Raw genomic sequence first — 15,972 nt, forward strand, 5'->3', positions numbered from 1 at the left:
TCTAATCAAAAAAGCATTTGTTTAGTAGTAAACAATAACTAGCATTTTATTTTTTGTACTGTTTGTTAAGATTTGTACTATCTCAGTTTATCCACCAAACAAGATTTTTGAATTATCCTCATTTCACAAATGAGGAGATTAGATTTGACAGACAGCCTCTGTCACATGCCGAAGATCACACAACTAGAAAGTAATAGAGTTATGATTCAAAGTCACTCTGTCTGTTTAGAGTCCAGGCTCTTAGCCATTATCTTAACTTGGTATGCAACTGAATGACAGGACAGAATTTAGGTCTCTAATATTTTTCAGGATGCTATATCAATCAAAATCATTTGGGATATATGTAAAATAAAAGCAGGCTCTTATTAGGAAGATCATTTATATATGGATAAAAGAGCTTGGAACTTGAAAAAATGATTCCATAAAGTAGCAGTATATTTTTCAGAGTTAATGTATTTTAAGTTTTTGTGTGTATGTAAGTAGTTTGTATTTCATATGGACAAAGTTGTAGTAATTGAGGTATGAGGTTTTATTGGTCATCTTTGTTCATATTAGAAATAGATTGTTAACTCGTTTCTGTTCTTCAGCCTCAAGGTTAACATAATTTATATTTCTTTATCAGAAAAATTAAAATGTGTTATATGTGATGGATCTTTAAGTTTAAATTTGAATGGTCAAAATCTCACAATGACATGTCATTTTCCTCCATATTGACTGTTATTTCTATAAGCACTCGGAGTCTTAGGTAATGCAGAAAGCCTAGAGAAGGATTTATCCACGATTGGACTTGTGTACTTAAGAAAGCAAAGGAAAGAAGTTTACAGTTTTAAAAATATGTTCAAGTAGTATAAAGCTAAGTCATAAAACTTGTGATTTTGTTTATTTTACTTTTCCACACACACCTTTTAAATAGACTTAATTTTTTTAGGGCAGTTTTGGGTTCAAGCAAAATTGAGCACAAAGTACAGAGAATTTCCATATACCCCCTGCTGCCACGCATGCACAGCTTCCCAGCTATCAACATCCTGCACCAAAGTTGTGCAGCTTGTTACAGTTGATGAACCTACACTGACACATCATCAACTCACCTGTAATTTACCTTAGGGTTCACTCTTGCTGTTGTATTTCTATGGATTTTGACAAATGTGTTAATACAATGACATGTATCCACCATTATAGTATTATACAGAATAGTTTTACTGCACCAAATTCACTGTGTTCTCTGCCTATTCATCCTACCCTCTCCCACCCTTATTTTTTTACTGTCTCCATAGCTTTGCCTTTTGCAGAATATGATGTAGTTGGAATCATACAGCCTGAGGTATCAGTCATACATGTAGGCTTTTCAGATTGGCTTTTTTCACTCAGTAATATGCGTTTAAGATTCCTTCATGTTTTTTCATGGCTTGATACCTCATTTCTTTTTAGCCCTGAATAATATTTTGTTTTCTGGGTGTACCGCAATTTATTTATCCGTTCACTTACTGAAAGGCATCTTGGTTGTTTCCAAGTTTTGACAATTATGAATAAAGCTGCTATAAACATACATATGTGGGTTTTTGTGTGCACAAACATTTTCAGCTCCCTTGAATAAATACTTTGGAGCACAATTGGTGGATTCTATGTTAAGAGTATGATCAGTTTTGTAAGAAACCACCACACTGTCTTACAAGGTGGCTGTACCATTTTGCATTCCCACCACCATGAATGAGAGTTCCTGTTGCAACACATTCTTGCCAGCATTTGGTGTTTTCTGGATTTTGGCTATTTTGGTAGATGCGTATTGGTATCTCCTTGTTTTAATTTGTATTTCCCTGAGAACATATGATGTGCAGCATCTTCTTATGTGCTTATTTGACATCTATACAGTTGGTCCTTGAACAATGCAGGTATTAGGGGCATTGACCCCCTGCACAGCCAAAAATTCACTTACACCTTTTAACTCCCCCAAAACTTAACTACTCTTAGTCTACTGTTGACTGTCAGCCTTACCAATAACATAAAAACAGGCTGATTAATCCATATTTTGTATGTTATATATGTTATATACTATATTTATACTATATTCTTAGAATAAATTGAGCTAGAGAAAAGAATATTATTAAAATTATAAGGAAGATAAAATGTATTTACTATTCATTAAGTAGAAGTGGATCATTGTGAAGATATTTATCTTCATCATTTTCACATTGAGTAGGCTGAGAAAGAGAAAGAAGAAGGAGGGGTTGGTCTTGTAGTCTCAGGGTGGCAGAGGTAGAGGAGGCAGGAAAGGCAGGCACACTGGGTATAACCTTATGGAAATACATTGTAATTTCTGTCTGACTTTTTTGCTTTTTCATTTCTTTAAAAATGTTTCTATAAAGTACCAATCCTTCTACATTCACTATAAATTCAGTGCCTGTATCATAGAAGAGTCCATGTCATAAAATAAGTCTGGAATAATAGAAATGTTTCTGCTAGTTTGTCTAATGTTAATTTTTTTTTTTTTTCCCGGCACTGTTGTTTTTACTATATCTTCTCCCTCATCATGTGGCACTGGTTCAGCAGCACTCATCTCCATGAAGTCTTCTGTAAATTCTGGTGTTCCTTATGTTAGATTCCCTAGTAGGTGTAGGTTCCTCCCTTGTGCAAAACTTAGCAATTTATAGGAAACTTTGGGCTTTTCTTTCAAATGAGGAATGTCTTACAGGCTTAGACCTTTTGTCTCCTGGTACTTAGAGTTGAAGTTAGCAAATCCTTAAAGGCTTTTTAATAGCTGACTTCCAAAAGATCATATTTAGGATTTTTAGCATACTTTTAGTTTCAGATTTTCAGCTGACTGAAATATAGTATACAGCAGGTTAAGACTCATGTCTATGACTTTTACTTGAAGAACAGCAGTGAAATACAAAAGTCTTCTATATCTAGCCAAGATTTATTTCAGTAGAAGATAATCTTATCTGACTAATCTTTGAGATTGGAATAGGCCTTTAAAGATAAACCTCAAAATTCTCATTTTATGGTAATGTTGGCCATTTCAGTTCCCTAAGTTTGGCGTAGGAGATGGTGACTACACTGGTGTCTGACTCTTTTCCTGGATATTTCTTCCTGAAAAATGCAAGAGCTGTTGGTGAGAGCAGACTTGCAGTGATGATAGTTGATCTCTGGTCTACAAAGATTTTGTAATTCCTTAGAAAGCTCCTTATGATCATTCTTAACCTCTTGGTAGCTAAAAGTTTAGAGTAGTTGAAATCTGTAGGAATTAACTTCTGAGAGCCAAAAATGGGACTTACTTGGGAACAATTCTTAAAATGATTAGTTAGCTATAATATAGTTTTATGAATTTATTGGACTGATCCTATACCTTGTGGTATATTTGTCCTTGCTAAAGTGTTGTTTTGTCCTCTTTAATACTGCTTATAAACAGTGGTGCCCGTTGAAACATATATTTAATTTTTTAAAACTGTTTCATATGAAAACTACCTGTTAGCTTTATTAGCTCTTGAATTTCTCCAAGATTCATATTTTGAAACCCTTCACTCTCCACCTTTTTTGCCATATCCACAGTCTCTTTCATGATTTCCTTGATTGATTCTGTTGTACATCCTCTGAAGTCATGCACAACATCTGAACAGAGCTTCCTCCAACAGGAATTTATTGTTTCAGGCTTGATAGCTTTCATGGCTTTTCTATAACAACGATGGCATCTTCAGTGGTGAAATCCTTCCAGACTTTCATGATGTTCTCTCTGTAGGGGTTCTCTTTGATAGTGTTGACAATCCTTTTTGTAGAGTACCGTGTGTCATGAGATTTAAAGGTCCTTATGATCCCCTATTTGAGATGTGTTTGGGGGCACATAAGCCCACTTTAATGCCCTCATTGAACCTCATGGGGTTCTGAGTAGTCAGGGACATTGTCCAATATGAAAAGAACTTTAAATGGTATTCCCTTACCTGTAAGGTACTTAATAACTTTGGGTCATGGACAAAGCATCTATGGAAGCAGTCCAGAAAAAGGTTCTCTTCCAGGCCTTGTTGTATAGCCAGAAGACTGGCAGCTGGTATTTATTTTTTCTCTTGAAGGCTAGAAGATTAACAGCTTTGTAGATAAGGGCATTCCTGATCATAAACCTGACTACATAAACCTTGACTGTTGTTGAGACTATGTGCAATCTAAGTGTGTGTATAAGTTGATAAATTTTAACTTTTTAATAATAGATTTGCGTATATTTTATGATAGTAAATGATAAAATAGAGTAGTATCTACATTGATTTTGTGCATTCATGACGTACCTAACTACTTATTTTTAAAAAATATTTCAACACTATACCATTCGTCTGAGGTGGTTTTTTGTGTCTTTGTTTTTGTTTTTGTTTGTTTTTTTGAGACAGAGTCTTGCTTTGTTATGCAGGCTGGAGTGCAGTGATGTGATCTTGGCTCACTGCAGCCTCTGCCTCCCTGGCTTAAGTGATCCTCCCACCTCAGCCTTCCAACTAGTTGGGACCAAAGATGTGACCACCATGCCTGGCTATGTTTTTATATGTTTTTAAAGAGATAGTTTCACCATGTTGCCCAGGCTGGTCTCAAACTCCTGAGCTCGAGTGATCCACCCACCTCGGCCTCCCAAAGTGCTGGCATTACAGGTGTGAGCCACCATGCCTGGCTACATCTAAGTTTTTAAAAATTGTCATAAGTCTCCAAATATTTTTCCAATATATTTATTGAAAAAAAAAACACGTATAAGTGGATCTGTACAGTTCAAACTCACGTTGTTCAAGGGTGAACCATTATCTTCTTTGGAGAGGTGTCTGTTAAGGTCATCAGCCCATTTTTTAAATCAGGTTGTTTTTGTTCTTATTTTTGAGTTTTAAGAGTTCTTTGTGTAGTTTGGAAAGCAGTTCCTTTGATATGTCTTGTGCAAATGTTTTCTCCTGGTCTGTGGCATATCTTTTTTATTCTCTTTACAGTGTCTTTTGCAGGGCAGAAATTTTTCATTTTCATAACAAAGTTTACCTTATTTATTCATTCTTTTTTTTTTTTTGAGACAGAGTTTCACTCTTGTTACCCAGGCTGGAGTGCAATGGCGCGATCTCAGCTCACTGCAACCTCCGCCTCCTGGGTTCAAGCAATTCTCCTGCCTTAGCCTCCTGAGTAGCTGGAACTACAGGCGCGCACTACCATGCCCAGCTAATTTTTGTATTTTTTAGTAGAGATGGGGTTTCACAATGTTGACCAGGATGGTCTCGATCTCTTGACCTCGTGATCCACCCACCTCGGCCTCCCAAAGTGCTGGTATCATAGGCATGAGCCACCACTCCTGGCTCATTCTTTGTTTCATGGATCTTCGTGGATCATGCCTTTGGTGTTACATCTAAAAAGTCATCACTGAACCAAGGTCACTTAGATTTTCTCTTATTTTATCTTCTAGGAGTTTTGTAGCTTTATATTTTACACTTAGGTCTGTGAACCATTTTAAGTTAATTTTTGTGAGGGGCATATAGTCTGTGTCAAGATTCCTTTTTTCCATGTGTATATCCAGTTGTTCCAGTACCATTTGCTGAAAACACTTTTTGATATTTAAAAGACTCGTCATCCTGACCAACATGGCCAGTCTTTACTAAAAAAAACAAAACAAAATAAAACAAAAAACAAAACAAAAATTAGCTGGGCATGGTGGTGCGTGCCTGTAATCCCAGCTACTTGGGAGGCTGAGGCAGAAAAATCACTTGAACCAGAGAGTTGGAGGTTACAGTGAGTCAAGGTCGTGCCACTGCACTCCAACCTGGCAACAGAGCAAGACTCCATTTAAAAAAAAAAAAAAAGACTCATAACATATTTTGTTATTCCCTTTGCTCCTTTGTCAGAGATGAATTGGCTATATTTTTATGGATCTATTTCTGGGTTTTTATTCTGTTCTGTTGATTGACATCTTAGTTGGTTTTGTGCTACTGTAACAGAATACCTGAGACTGGATAATTTATAAAGAAAGAAATGTATTTCTTACAAACTGTAAGCAGTTCTGGAGGTTGGCAAGTTCAAGATCAAGGGACTGGCATCTGATGAGGGCCATCTTGCTGAATTATCCTGTAGTGGGAGGGCAAAAATAAGGCAAAAGAGAGTGACGAAAGGGGACTGAAATTGTCCTAAAAAGGAATCTACTGAAATAATGACATTAAACCATTCATGTGGGCAAAGCACTTGGCTTAATGCCTCTTAATATGTTACAGTGGCAGTTAAATTTTAGCATGAGTATGGGTGGGGACAGACATTCAAACTGTAGCTGTTTATATGTTGTTTCTTTTGCTGATACCAACTGTCATGATTACTGTAGCTTTATGGTATGTCTTGAAGCGGGGTGGTGTCAGTCTTCCAACTTTGTTCTTCTTCAGTATTGTGTTGGCTATTCTGGGTCTTTTGCCTGTCAGTATAAGCTTTAGAATCAGTTTGTTGATATAGACAAAATAAATTACTGGCGTTTTGATTGGGATTACATTGAATCTCTAGATCAAGTTGGAAAATACTGATATCTTGACAGTCTTGAGTTTCCTCTCTATGAACATGTAGAATGTATTCATTTATTTAGGTCTTCTTTGGTTTATTTTATTATACTTTTACAATTTTCCTCATATAGGTCTTGTACATATTTTGTTAGATTTATACCTAAGTATTAATATTTCATTTTTGAGGGTGCTAATGTAAATTATTTTGTGTTTTATTTCAAGTTCCACTTGCTGGTAAAGCAGAGTGATTGACTTTGGTATATTAACATATATCCTGTAACCTTGCTGTAATCATTTATTAGTTCATAATTTTTTTGTCAGGTTTTTCAGCTTTTCTACATAGATTATCAGGCCATCTGTGAGCAAAGACACTTGTATTTCTTCTTTTCTAATCTATATGCATTCTGTTTCTTATTGCATTAGTTAGGACTTACAGTATTATGTTACAAAGCAGTGGTCAGAGGAGACATCTTGCCTTTTTCCCAAACTTAGAAAGCTTCAGATTTCTCACCATTAAATATGATTTGAGCTGTAGGTTTTTTGTAGATGTACTTTATCAAATTGAGGAAGTTCTCCTCTATTCCTAGTTTGCTGAGAGTTTTTATCATCAGTGGATGTTGAATTTTGTTAAATGCTTTTTCTGCATCTATTTACATTATGTGATTTTTCTTCTTTAGCTTATTGATGTGATGGATTACATTAATTAATTTTTGAATATTGAACCAGCCTTGCATACCTGGGGTAAATCTCGCTTGGTACATGGTGTTTAATTCTTTTTATACATTGTTGGATTCAATTTGCTAATATTTTGTTGGGGATTTTTACATCTGTGTTCATGAGAGCTATTGGCCTGTAGTTTCTTTTCCTTGTAATGTCTTGGTCTGGTATGGGTATTAGGGTAATGCTGACCTTATAGAATGAGTTAGGAAGAATTATCTCTGCTTCTATCTTTTGGAAGATGTTAGAGAGAATTGGTATAATTTCTTCCTTACATGTGTGATAGAATTCAATAGTGAACCCATCTGGGCCTGGTGCTTTCTGTTTTGGATGGTTATTAATTATTCATTCAGTTTCTTTAATACATGTGAGCATATCCAGATTGTTTATTTGACATATTTTTAAATAGAAACTTAAAAAAAATAGAAATAGTCATAAACCTTTTTTTTTTTAAGAAAATAAGAATACTCATTAAGGGCACTTTGGAGAAAAGGAAGAAAGTAGAGATTTATAAGACAGTTTCAAACAAATGATTAGTTTCCTTTATTAGTTTCTATAGTTTGACTTACTGCTTTTGTTTCTGTAAGTAGATTAGAATGTTTGTCATGACATGATATGTCTAATTGACATGTATCAGTAGAATATTGTCGTGTGAGTTAAAATGGAAAATGTGAGGAAGAATAGCCTCAGCAGTCACATTGCCTTTATCACATCAACTTCAAAATCCTCAGTCTTTTATAATATGGTCCCAGTCTACATATCTCATCATTTCCTGTCATAAACTATTGCCAGTTCTTCTGTGTCCACCACACTGTTTTCTACCTTTATTAGTATGATTAACAACTGCTTACTGTTGCTTATCAATGAAATACCATGAAGTCCCTTCATGAGCTTATCGTAGAAGGACTACCCTTATTTAGTAGCCTTATATCTTTATTGGTACTTATCTGTTAGTTGTGCTGGAAGGTCTTCCGCATATGCCATTTTGTTTCTGCCTTGATGCCTTTTCTTATATTGTTTTCCTAGACTGGAATGGTATCTTTTTGTTTTTCTATTTAAGAAAGTGTAGTAGTTTGAGTTTAATTACCTATATAAATCAGTGTTTCCTCCCTCTCTTCCTTCCTTTCAAACAGCTTTATTGTTGTATAGTTTATATACCATAAAGTTGACTTGTTTTAAATATACAATTAATGGTTTTTAGTAAATTAACAGACTTGGGCGAACATCACAATTTAATATTAGAATATTTTTTTATGACCCCAAAAAGATTTCTCCTGCTCATTTACAGTCAGTCCTGCTTCCATACTCCCAACTTCAATTGTGTGTTCTGCCTCGATAGACTTACCTTTTGTGGATGTTTCATATAAATAAAATCATATAATATGTAGTCTGTTGCATCTGACATCTTTCACTTGGCAAAATGTTTTTAAGATTCATCCATTTTGTAGCATGTATCAGTATTTCATTTCTTTTTATTGTAGGATAATATTTCCTTGTATAGATACATGACATTTGTTATCCATTCACTAGTTGATGGATATTTGGGTTGTTTCACTTTTTGGCCACTATGAATAATGGTATTCTGAAAATTTACATAGAAGGTTTTGTGTAGATGTATGTTTTTACTTCTCTTGAGTGGAAACCTAGTAGTGGAATTGATGGGTCATAACGTAAGTTTATGCTTAACTTTTTAAGAAACTGCCACACTGTTTTCAAAGTGCCTATACAATTTTGCATTCTCATCAGCAATGTTGAGGTTTCAGTTTCTCCATATTTCAACCTCATGCATCTTTTCTCCCTTTTTTTGGTGGTAGTTTCTTTTTGTTCCATATTCTCTGTCTCTTGCTCACTTTCTTTCGCTTGCCCTCTCTTTCTGTGTCTCACACTCTGTCTCTCTCCAAATAGTTCATAAGCTAACTCTGTAGACATAGATTATAGCTTACACTTTTCAGTGTTCTTAGAATTTAAGGTTGTTTCCATCAAAGCATTTTTAGTTAAATATTGAAGTATTTATTGTCTCTCTATTTTCCCAAATGACACGCTGGCTTTTGGGACCAAAAAATGAAATCTTTCTCTTTTCTTTTATGTTATTTATGTATATATATTTTTTGATGGACTTTGTGACATATTGTATTGTATTACCTGGCCTCAAGTAGTCAATTAAATGGTTATTTCATATTAAATTCTCATAATGTGCTGATTCCTAAAGTATCTTAAGTCCAGTGATAGCAAACTCTAAAAGACTATCTACAAGTTTGGATTTAGAGTTTTGAATTATGAATTATTACTAGAATATATGGTTTGTCCAATATTTGGAAACAGCAAACAAACTAAAAATGAACCAAAATAACCTTACTCAGAGTCCCAGTCATTTTACCTCTTTGACCCTCATATTTTTGGCCTATAAAACAGAACAATATTAATACATAATGGCAGTATCTTCACATTGCTATGAGAGTCACATCAAATATTTGATGGGAAGCACATTACAATTTTAAACATGCTTCATAAGCATGAAATATTGTTGTTACTGTCATATAAGCTTTTGACATGCAAAGGACTTCTAGTGTGTAGCTTTCCAGCTTTCTACTGACTTTTGTCTGCGGGTTTCCAGCTGTTTGTTGTAGTTCTTCTCCTGTGTATCTTCCTGAACATTTCCTTTTCTTCTTAGTATGGCTTTTCCATATTACTTGTACCAGTGAGGAGGAGATTGCTGACGTTTTAAATGATTGTTATTGTTGGTGCTTACTAAATTGGAACAATCTTACAGTTTGTGTAAAAAACATAATGAGAATATTTTGTGTGAAACATTCAGCTAAAGTAACAGAAACATATTCTAGTGATTTTTTTTTCTGCCTTAGATAATGAATTTATTAGCCCCAGTACCTTTGTTTGGGCAGTCTGGGAAGGTGTCCTTGTTGGTGTCTAGCTTTAAATGTGAAACTTGGGTTGTCTTTCATTCGTTTTTTGTTTGTTTTTGTTTTTGCTTTGGCCAGCAGTCTATCGAGCTGAGAGCCTCAGGGGCTGGCAGCTTTCCAGGCTGAAGGCCCATTGTTTGTTTTATTATTATTTTGAGATTGCCCTCCTCCTGGTGGTTACCACTACCCACGTATGGTTTGCCTGTACCCAGTCCAAGATAAACATTTTCAAGAAATTAAAAATAAAAGTGTAATTGAAGTAAATTCGCTGGGTTTTCTTTTATATTCAGGAAGCAGTGTCATCTTGTTAAGTTTTATTATTGAAACAAAAGATTACATGCAACAAAGCTTAGAATCATGTTACTGTGATTCATAGGAGAAACCTTTCTGAAATTTGTCTTAATGCTAAGGAAATTATGCTTTTTTTCAAAATGTATTTTATCTTTTTTATTGTATAACAATATTTTAATATTAATAAAATTAAGGTTGCAATATAACAGTTACAAGAACTTTTTTAAGAATCTCACTACAATTATCAAGAACGCTTGTTGAATACATTCTTGGATTTTGGAGTTGTTTCCATCAAAGCTGTTTTTAATTAAATATTGAGGCATTTACCTTTTCTTTACTCTTTTCTCAAATGGCATGCTGGCCTTTCAGACCAAAATGGAAATGGAGTTTTTCTCTTTTGAAAATTCTTCTTGTAGTTTTTCCAAGAGACTTTTTGGTGTATTTGTTATCTGGCCTCCATTAGTCAGCTAGAAAGCTCATAACTGAATTTGCTACCCACTTTTAACAGTTGTGGTGTATTAACTTTATTACAAGCTTTACTATTCTACTCATGTTTTCTTGAATTTATATATTTATCATATTGTACTTTTTTTTTTTTTTTTTTAAGACAGGATCTCACTGTCACCCAGGCTGAAGTGCTGTGGCACAGTCATTCTCAGCCTCCCAAGTAGCTAGGCATGTCACAATACCCAACTAATGTTTAAAAAATTTTGTGTAGTTATAGGGTTCATTTGTATTTTTGATGCCTCTTCAAGAAGACAGTCTACAGTCAGTTTTGCTATAACATGACATGTTCCTAAAAGTGACTGTGCTGTGCAATGCACATAATAAAAAGCACAGGGCCTATGAGAGAAATTAGATTATACAAATAAAATTTGTCTTATCTGTGACATATTTTTAAAAACATACAAATCAAAGGTTAGTAGAGTTTTACACATGTTAAATGGTTAAGAAATATATAGTACATAGTACAATAAATATGACACTCTGTCTTGGGAAAGACCTGAAGTTTGTTTGTAGAAGTGGGTCTCAGAAGGGTTGCAGCTTGGAGTTATTGTAAAGTGGAGAAAGAAAGATTATCTGAAATAGTATGGAAAATTATAACACCAGATAAAGATGGGTAGGGTTGATAATATATTGTATATGTTTGAGGTGTATTCATTTTGTTGATAGCTTAGTTCAATTTGGCCTGTGTATTAGTTGTTTCTCATACTGCTATAAAGAAATAGCTGAGAAAATTACTGTCATGAGAACATCAAGGTGGAAGTCTGCCCCCACAATCCAGTTACCTCCCAGCAGGTTCCTCCTTCAGCATTGGGGATATGAAACTTGGGCAGGGACACAAGTCCAAATCATATCACCCTGGTTTCAGTTTTCTGCATTCACCTGGCATTTTTTGGTAGATAAAATCATGCAGAAACAAAGTGACATATTCAACAAAAGTGTTATATTCAAGTTTTTCCCTAATATATCAAATACATTGGAACAAATTTGCTTTTCAAAACAAGTCTTATAAAAAAGAACTATATAAATAAAATATATATCTTGAGGAGAGTGATTAAATTTTTGTCAGAGCATATCATTGCCACTTCTTTTTTCTTTTTTTAACAAATACTACAACTTTTTTATTTAAAGTTCACAGATTTTTTTTTTCTTTTTTTACATTAAGTTCTGGGATACATGTGCTGAACATGCAGGTTTGTTACATATACATGGGCCATGGTGGTTTGCTGCACCTGTCAACCCGTCATCTAGGTTTTAAGCCCTGCATGCATTAGGTATTTGCCCTAATGCTCTCCCTCCCCTTTCCCTTCACCCCCAACTCTCTTTCTTCACGTGATTTACACTATGTTTCTGAAAAGTTGAAATGATCATGGAGTGTTTTCTTTGTAGGAAACTACGTTCTGAATTATGTGGCATCACAACCCAAGCTGGCTCCCTTTGTCATCCAAGCTCTTACTCAAGTCATTGCTAAAATCACTAAATTAGGGTGGTTTGAGGTTCAGAAAGATCAGTTTGTCTTCAGAGAAATTATTGCTGATGTGAAGAAGTTTCTCCAGGTAAGTAGTCGTTACTACATTGTGAGAACATCACTACTTGCTTTTTTGGTTTGGAATACTGCTCTTCTTAAAGCTATATGGTTTGCTTTGTGGCTACCAGTACCATGTTAATTATGATTTATTATTTATCCTCTGGATCAACTTATTGTCATTTATTGTCAGTAGATGAGGATCATGCTGTTATATAATTTTCAAACCAGAAGAATGTAAATAATCATGCTTTCTAATTTCAAAATGTATGTTCATTTATGACATGTATATCCATGTACTGTGTGTGTGTGTGTGTGTGTGTGTGTGTGTGTGTGTGTGTGTATAACATGTATATAATGCTTTTTATAGATTAGGTAATTAAATGTTCATCACAACCTAAAGTGAAATGGATTTTATTTTCTAAGTAAGAAAACAGACTTAGAGGGTTTACGTAATTTCCATAGATTGCTTGGTGACCAAGTAAAGCATACAGCTAGCACTTTAACAAGCCTCTAACTTATGGTAAAATTTTTAATTTTAATACTAAACCACATTGACTATATCAGTTTCTTAAGAATGTTTTCAATTTGATCATTACACATTGTGTATAGGTATCAAATATGTACAACTATTATATATCAGTAAAGAATGATTATTTTAAAACATTATTTTTTTAACCTAAGTGATTAAAATAGCATGTGCACATTTAACTTACACAAATTCAGATATATGGACTGCCAAAAAAAAAACAAAAACAAAAGTAAGAATAAACAAAAGCAAGGAAACACTAAATTGTGCCAGTGATTCCAGTTGCTATTCCACACAGTAATTAGGTGTCCTGCGATGATTTAGGGAAACCTGAATCTGGTCTTGTTTCCTGTTTACTCTTACTTCGGATGAGTGTCATGCCTTGTTCAGTATAATTCAGGTATTTGAAGATATATGTATATATTTTTTCATACAAACATAATTCCTAAATAGAAGAAAACTATTTTATCTGATGTCCAGCTAAAGAAACATGATCTATTAGTATTCTTGAAGAAAAATTGACAATTTTGATTAATAGAGAGTTGGTTCAGTTTTTGGTTCATTGTTGAGTATGGGCAGTTTTGACTTTCGGAGATTTTACTTTTATGCAGTAACTTTAAAATTCAACCCCTATGTAAAATATAACTTCATCATATAGTGCAGTGCTGGAAACCTCAGCATATGAAATGCTAGGTTATGCTGCTTCTGTCTTATCCATATTGCCAAAACCTGGTTAACAAATATTTGATCATTTAAAACCTCCCAGGAAGAAGTGTTCTTAGCTCTGAGGAGATCAGTTTATACTAGGGCATAAAGATAGTTTATTCAGGACAAGTATGAGCTTCACACTTCAGAGTTGGGTTTGTAATTTTGGCTAGCACAGTAGCATACCCCTTTTGTCTTTTACTAAGATTATTCATCAAGACCTACTGGAGTAGACGAGAATCGACCATGCAGTTTTTTTTTTCTAAATAAAATCAAGGTTGAAATTGAAGGAAATTCTTGTTGGCTAACTTTTCTCAAGTTCCCTCTTTAGTGGCTGGTAAGCGTAACTTAAGTTGGGCTTTAATGTACTTTTATCAGTTCTGGGTTTTTTTTTTTTTGAGTCGAAGTTTCAATCTTGTTGCCCAGGCTGAAGTGCAGTGGCGCAATCCGCAACCTCCTACTCCTGGGTTCAAGTGGTTCTCCTGCCTCAGTCTCTCAAGTAGCTGGGATTATAGGCATGCACCACCCTGCCTGGCTAATGTTTTGTGTTTTTAGAAGAGACGGGGTTTCTCCATGTTGGTCAGACTGGTCTTGAATTCCTCACCTCAGGTGATCCGCCTGCCTCGGCCTCCTGAAGTGCTGGGATTGCAGGAGTGAGCCACCATGCCTGGCCCTTTTACCAATTCTGGAAGACCAAAAGAAACAAAATGTTTTAGCTTGAGAACTTATTATATAATAGTATCACCACAGAATAGTTAGCACTTGTTTTCTGAATAGATACATATATTTATGGCTTGACCTAACCCTGCATCATGAGAAAGTCAATTGGCTTTAGTGTTTTAGTATTCTAAAATATTGTCATATGGTTCCTTTGGGTATTAGCAGCTTTTGTGAATTTTGTCCTAAAAATTATTTTAAGTTAGTCACATCTTTAACAGCCTGAACTTTTGTGCATCCTCTTTTTTCTATCATTGCATCCCTATTGCTGCCACACTCCAAACATATGTCTCCTTTCTACTTATATACTCAGGGGATCCTACTGTCATCTAGAGCAGTGCTATTCAAATTCCTGATCTTCAGCAAGATAAAGAGCTTAGATAAGACTATAAGTGAACATAATGCCTTCTTCATTGAGAAAGACTTACTATGAAAAAAATGCCAGCTGACTTAAACAGTGTACTTTGTGACTTAGCTGTGTTATAACCTGTTACATGCTCTTTATTTTGTCACGGACCAGTACCAAACTATTTTCAGATTAGAACTGAGTTTGTAGATCATCGATCAGCTGCTTCTAGCAATTGGTCAAGGTAACACACTTTGGGGAAAATTAACCTGGTGCACACAGAGGATGGATGTTTCAGTGCATAAGAAATCTGGAGCTCCATTCAGACACTCAGACTGTCCTGAAAGGCAGTAAATAATTAAAATGCAAAAATTTGGGGACTTTTTTTTTGTTCTGAGATAATTTGAATTCACCTATACCTAGTGATACTGGAATTCTGTGGTACTTGAAAGGGATGACCAACTATAAAATTAAGATTTGGTTAAGTGTATCTATCATCTGTGTCAGTTTTTTTAAATGATTGCACTGTAATTGGATGCCACATTTAGGATTTTCATAATTCCAGTATGATTTCACACAAGGGTAGTTTGTTAGTAATGTGCATATAAAGTCTGAATTTTAATGAGGGAAAATTTGAGATTAAATTGGAAGCTGAATAAATTAAAAACATTGTAGAGATAGTCATGTATTTATCCCATTGCATTGTATACTTTACATGTCATCATTATAGGTATGTAACAATTGCATACACTTGCACTATTAATATTAAAAGAGCCTAAGTGATCCTATTTGATATTAGAACAAGAGATTTGAATTCGTTCCTAAGCTATTTATTATTTATTTATTGAGTGCCTCTATCTCAATAGCCTTCAAGCATATTATGGAGGTAAAAGTATTTTTTGCTTATTCTTACTCTTGATCTTATAAAAAGTATTGAGCTAAATTCTTGTATTTTGAAACTTAGTTTATTATTTATCCTAAGTGCTGGAAATATTTTATAGAATATCATGCATTTATAAGGTAGGAACTTTTCCCCAGTTAGCTCTGTGTACCCAAATTTATCCTTCAAAAAGTGGGTTTGAAATTCTTTTGTTTATAGAACTCATAGTGATTTTTCTTTGTATTTTAAATTTTTGTTTCTATTTTATTATTGAGTAAATCTGGCATTTCAGTCTTTAATTATTTGTAAATATTACCTGGTTTACACATTAAGAACCAATCATTTGTCTTCACTTAGGCTA

General features: G+C 34.4%; 1 protein-coding gene across 1 annotated transcript in view; it reads left to right on the forward strand.

The window, feature by feature from the left end:
* The window catches only part of RANBP17 (RAN binding protein 17), a 377,695-nt gene that overhangs the window by 16,867 nt on the left and 344,856 nt on the right, over positions 1 to 15,972 (forward strand). The window contains exon 4 of the mRNA XM_064376519.1: positions 12,299 to 12,465. Coding sequence (XP_064232589.1) covers positions 12,299 to 12,465 — 167 coding nt within the window. The remainder of the gene's footprint in view (positions 1 to 12,298; positions 12,466 to 15,972) is intronic.

The sequence above is a fragment of the Aotus nancymaae genome, unplaced genomic scaffold (assembly GCF_030222135.1).
Source record: "Aotus nancymaae isolate 86718 unplaced genomic scaffold, 86718_ANA_hifiasm-v0.15.2.pri h1tg000015l_1, whole genome shotgun sequence".
NCBI lineage: Eukaryota > Metazoa > Chordata > Mammalia > Primates > Aotidae > Aotus > Aotus nancymaae.